A 4844-nucleotide genomic window follows, 5' to 3' on the forward strand; every position below is an offset into this window, starting at 1 on the left:
AGAGGCTGTGGCAGTAGTGACAGCTCAGGTGAATGCCCCCTTCAGGGCTTGTGCGCTGGAGGGAAGGAAGACAAGTAAGGGAGGGGCAAGAAGTGTGTGGTGGTGGGGGCGGGGGGAGGTCAGACTTGTTCTTTGCTCTGCCCAGACCAACCTACCCCAATTTTCATACCCTCTCTATGGCGCCACTCCCTTTATCCCTGGTCTAGGATCTGAAGTACCTGGAACTTGGTCCAGCAGCTGGGGCTGCAGAATTGGTAGACTGTGCGATCGACCTTGTTGTAGTAACAGGGGTCAGAGAGGCTGCGGCGGCAGAAGCTGCAGGGTCGGGGAGGGCCTGGGGTATAGAGAGAAAGGGAGAGCGAAAGAGAGAGGAGAGAGAGAGCACAGAAGGTGTAAGGTAGTGCAGAGATGGAGAGATGGAACAGGAAATCCATGGGAAGATGTGGTTGGGACTGAGGTCAGGCAGCAGGGGTTACTTTAGAAGAAGAGGGGAGTACGGGGTGGAGAGATAGGAGGAAGGCCAGCAGGGGTCTCAGAGAAGAGGGCTTTGCACCTACCAGTGAGCCCTGCCTGCTTCACTTTGTAAGAGGTGGTACAGCAGAGGGAACAGAACAAGCTCGTCTTGCCATTACGATCCACATGTGATAGCATCTCAAAGTTCTTACACAGGGTCTTGCACCAGACACAGGGGTACACACGTGTGTTTTTCTGTGAGGATGGGGAAGGAGAGGCTGAGGCTGGATTTGTCCCTTCACTTTATTTTTTAAATTTTTAAAACATGGAATATTTCAAGCATACAAAAAAGTATAGATGATGATATAACAAAGACCTGTGTATCTACCAGCCAGCTTCAAAAAATAAAACATAACAGATACAATTGAAACCCCCTTTATTTGTTTTATTCCTCCCAGCCTCGACCCATCAGGCACCTTTATTTATCACCCAAGAACCGCACCCCCTTCCACAGCCCTCTAATGCACTACTCCCTCGGCCCCACCTTCTTGTATGCCCCCAAGCAGGTTGTGTTGCAGAACCGCTTTTGTTGGCCCTCATGGAAGAGGAGCTCGGGGCCAGGGGTCCCGGTCTTGGTGTAGATGTAAGCCCCGCACTGGTCACAACAGTTGGTTTTCAGTCCCTTGTTGGCCCGGAATTTGGAGAAGCAAGAATCACTGCAGAGCCGGTGCACCACGCTGCCATTGCTGACCTCATGCTGGACCTGCCACACACACACACACACACATATCCTAAGCTGGGGTCTGACCATCACCACCCACCCCAAAGCAAGGATAGCCCACCCCACCTCACCCTAGACCTTCACAGCATACATTGTACCCAGGGACCCCCCCAACCTGCACATCAGGCTGCCGACTTGATGGTGAGGTCCTGGGAGGCAAGGAAGGCCAGCTGCACACATCCTGGAGAAGCTCTAATCTTGAATACACTTCCTCACAATGGCTGTCTTTCCTCCCCACTCCCCTCCTCCACAGGGCCTGGCCCCTGCAGCCCCAGCATTGCAGAGGCAGGTCAGGACTGGCCAGGCTCTGTAAACCAGCCCTCATTGAGCTTCCTCACCTCTCCGGTCTTCTGGCATATGCTGCAGCGAGTAGCATCAGCAGGATCCCCAGACTGGGGGATTGGGCGCTGCTGCTGGGCCTCATACAGGGAGAGGCAGACGGATGTGCAGAACTCGTGGAAGGAGCCTCCTGAACCAGTCTGCGCCACAACCAAGTCCTTGGTGTTCCAGATCTCCCTGCAGATGAGAACAGGCTTGAACATTCATTTGTTTCATCAGCTTCGAGCCTTCCCCTGGGATCGAGGACCACAGAGCAAATGCTCTCCGAGCCCCTACCCAAACTGCCTCTCTCTCTGAGTTCCACTAGGTTCTTGCCAACATAGTCTCTGTCTCACCCATTATTCCTGGCCTGATGCCTGCCCTTTCCACACCCCAGTACCCTCACGTACTTCTTGCAGAAGGTACAGGTCTTTTTGCCTGAGGGCTTTCTGGAGAAAGTGGTGAGACAGGATGAGGAACAAAAGAGCTGAGGCAGCCCCTTGCGTTGGTAGGCTGTCTGCCCCTTCTGCAGCGGTGTCCGGCAATGTGCACAAGTCATCTTGGTGCCCGCCGCAGAGCGCCCAGCCCTTTGTGCCACACTGGAGCGTAGGGACATGCGAGGAGAGCGCCGGGGCCGGAATGGCACAAAATCCTCATCATTGGGGTCATCTACCATGGCATCAGAATCCTCATCTGACACTGGAACTGAGGAAGGGGGGAGGGGCCATGAGAAAAGGCTATCAGACCTTGTCTCCAACCATCCCCTGACCAACAGGTAGCTCTACTGCTCCTGGGATCCCCTCAGTTCTTGCCTCTATCTCCTCCCCCACCCCATCACATTGATAACTTAAGCCACGGTGTCACTCTCCCTTAGGGAGGGCTCTAAGTGGGGAGATTCTTCAGGACAGGGATTGCAGAGCTGAAACAGGAAACTCCATTCTCACTGCTCTTGTTTTCAATCACCCCCACTGCCCCTGGTTCCCATGCCAACCCAGAGCACAGATAGGCACGTCACACTCTGCATGGAGCCAGGAGATCCATGGCGGCCACTTCCCACTCATCCCACTGGGTCACATTTCCTCAAGTCCTACTCACTGCTCTCAGTGGAATCCACAACCTCAGGTTTTGGAGGTTCTACTCTTCTAACGCGCTCACTTCTCTTCTGTACCTTGGAAACATGGGGAGGGAAGGAAAGTTGATATCAGGGGCAGGCTAAAGGGCCAGCTGCACTAGCACAGGGTTTAGGGGGGTACAGAGATGGGAGGGAGAAGGGAGAGTAGGGACCCTTGACCCAGCCCGTAGGAGGAGGGGAGAAAAGGAGGCTGGACTTTGCCTTAAGAAGCAGTAGACACAAGAGCTCCCTCCCTCCTCCTAACTCTCCTCACACACACCCTCTGAACATCTGGGAGGGAAAATGAAGGGTTGTCCTTCCTAGAGATATAGGGGGAACCAGACTCCTTCCAATCCCCTCCCCCCTCACCCTCTCAGGCGGCTTCTCACTCGCCTTTCCAGTCAGGCCATCTCCTGCAAAGGAAGCAAAAAAGCAGCCTAAATCTTCAACCTGCCCTCACACCCCCTTCCTGGACCAACTTCATTCCTGGGGAAGAACTTACTCAAAACTAAAAGGAAAAACTCAAGTGCCTTCTTGAGGCCCCTCTCAGGGTTACCTCAAGCTCTGCACTAAGGGGAAGGTGGTGGTGCAGCTACTCTCCATAGAAAAAAAAAAATCCTACCAGCTTTCTGTCCCAATCACTGGGAGTTAAGGAAGCACAGGTAACATACCTTTCATCCAGAATTTACAGTTTACCAACAAAATCCAATGTAATCCCCCAAAGGTAGGTAGCAAGGGGAGAAGGTAGGTCCACCCTGGACTCAGGTGGTTATATAAGCATTAAGACCCTGGTCACAGCCTGGGAGAGGTACCACTAGGCAGAACAGGGGAGAAATGAGAGCCTCTTCAAGTCTAAGCTGTCCCTCCCCTATCAGAGACTCAATCCTAGGCCCTGCATTTCTACCATTCCCCTAAATTCATGATGCTGCCGGAGGCTCCATTCATAAAACCCAGAATCCCCACTCTCATTTAGAACAAAACATCTGGAAAGATCTTAAAACCAAGAAGCCTGGATTCCTCCCCAAATCCTGAAGGAAGGGCCTGGCACCAAAAAACCACTGGGCTACAAAAAAGAGAATCTCTCCCACCAAATTCACTCTCTAACCCACCCCCTGAAACATCACCCCTATTCCTCCCCCACAGTAGCTGAGCTTCCCCCCACCCCTACCTTCCTTAATCTTCATCACCCCTACTTCTCCCTCCCAAACCCTCAACTCCTTCTTCATATACATCCTTTCATCTCTCAAACCTTCTCCTCCCCCTCCCCTTCTTCCCCAAACATACACAGTAGCCCCTCCTTACTCCCACCCTCTCTTCAACCTTGATTCTCAAGCTGAGTAGACAACCTACCTGGTAAGGAAGGGTGTGCAGGGGGGCTAGGGCCCCCAGGTTTGGTCTGAGAACTGTTGATTCCATCCCCCAGAGTCTCTCCCACTGAAGGGCTGGGGGGGCCATTTGGGCTCTGTGGCTGCCCCTGGGGAAGATCCTCCTCCTGCCCAGAGGAGCCCCTTCTCCCTGTAGCTATGGAGGTGGTCTCCTCCTCTTCAATATGTGGGGACTGAAGATTTATTGGAGAATCTGGAGCCAAAGGTTCTAGTAGCCCCTCGGGTGAAGAGGGATTTGCCCCAGTCCCTGGGTCAGGTGGCACCACCTCAGGGGTCTGGCCCCCTGGTCCAGGCTCTAGGGTCTGATCTCCTGCATCCCATGCGAGGGTCTCCTCAGGACCATGGTCCACCTCTGTGGGGGAGGGGGCTTTATAGAGCAGCCCCCCCAGCCCCAGCAGCTCAGTGGTTCCATCCAGAACTCCAGGGTCTTTTTCCAGGCCAGCAGGGGTATCAAGCAGGTCCAGGGCTCCAGAGGATGGAGAAGGGCCAGGGGGCGCCCATCCTCGAGTTGGGGCAGTCTGAGATTCCAGTAGATCCTCTCCAAATTCCATGTCTACTGGAAGGTCTCCAGCCAGGGGCTTCTCTGGCAGGGTCAATGGGTCAAACGTACTGGGGAAATCACTGGGGTCCATGAGGACGGCTGGATATGGGCTGTAGATTAGGGGTAGAAGAGGGGGCAGAAGAGGTGGTCTTCGCCAGAATTCCTTCTTATATAGGCTCTGGGACACACCCCATCATCCACTCGGATTTCTCATGAACAGCCCCCACCACAAACGACGAGCATTTCTACAGGCTT

General features: G+C 53.8%; 1 protein-coding gene across 1 annotated transcript in view; it reads right to left on the minus strand.

Moving 5' to 3' along the window:
* Positions 1 to 4838, minus strand: part of ZMYM3 (zinc finger, MYM-type 3) — a 14094-nt gene extending 9256 nt beyond the window's left edge. Inside the window, 9 exon segments of the mRNA XM_006767941.1 lie at positions 1 to 55; positions 219 to 334; positions 558 to 708; positions 998 to 1216; positions 1573 to 1750; positions 1963 to 2257; positions 2648 to 2714; positions 3033 to 3076; positions 4014 to 4838. Of these exon segments, the coding sequence (XP_006768004.1) occupies positions 1 to 55; positions 219 to 334; positions 558 to 708; positions 998 to 1216; positions 1573 to 1750; positions 1963 to 2257; positions 2648 to 2714; positions 3033 to 3076; positions 4014 to 4680 (1792 nt within the window). The 5' untranslated portion in view covers positions 4681 to 4838.
* Positions 4839 to 4844: the final 6 nt, after the last annotated feature.

The sequence above is a fragment of the Myotis davidii genome, unplaced genomic scaffold, assembly GCF_000327345.1.
Source record: "Myotis davidii unplaced genomic scaffold, ASM32734v1 scaffold1983, whole genome shotgun sequence".
Classification (NCBI taxonomy): Eukaryota; Metazoa; Chordata; class Mammalia; order Chiroptera; family Vespertilionidae; genus Myotis; species Myotis davidii.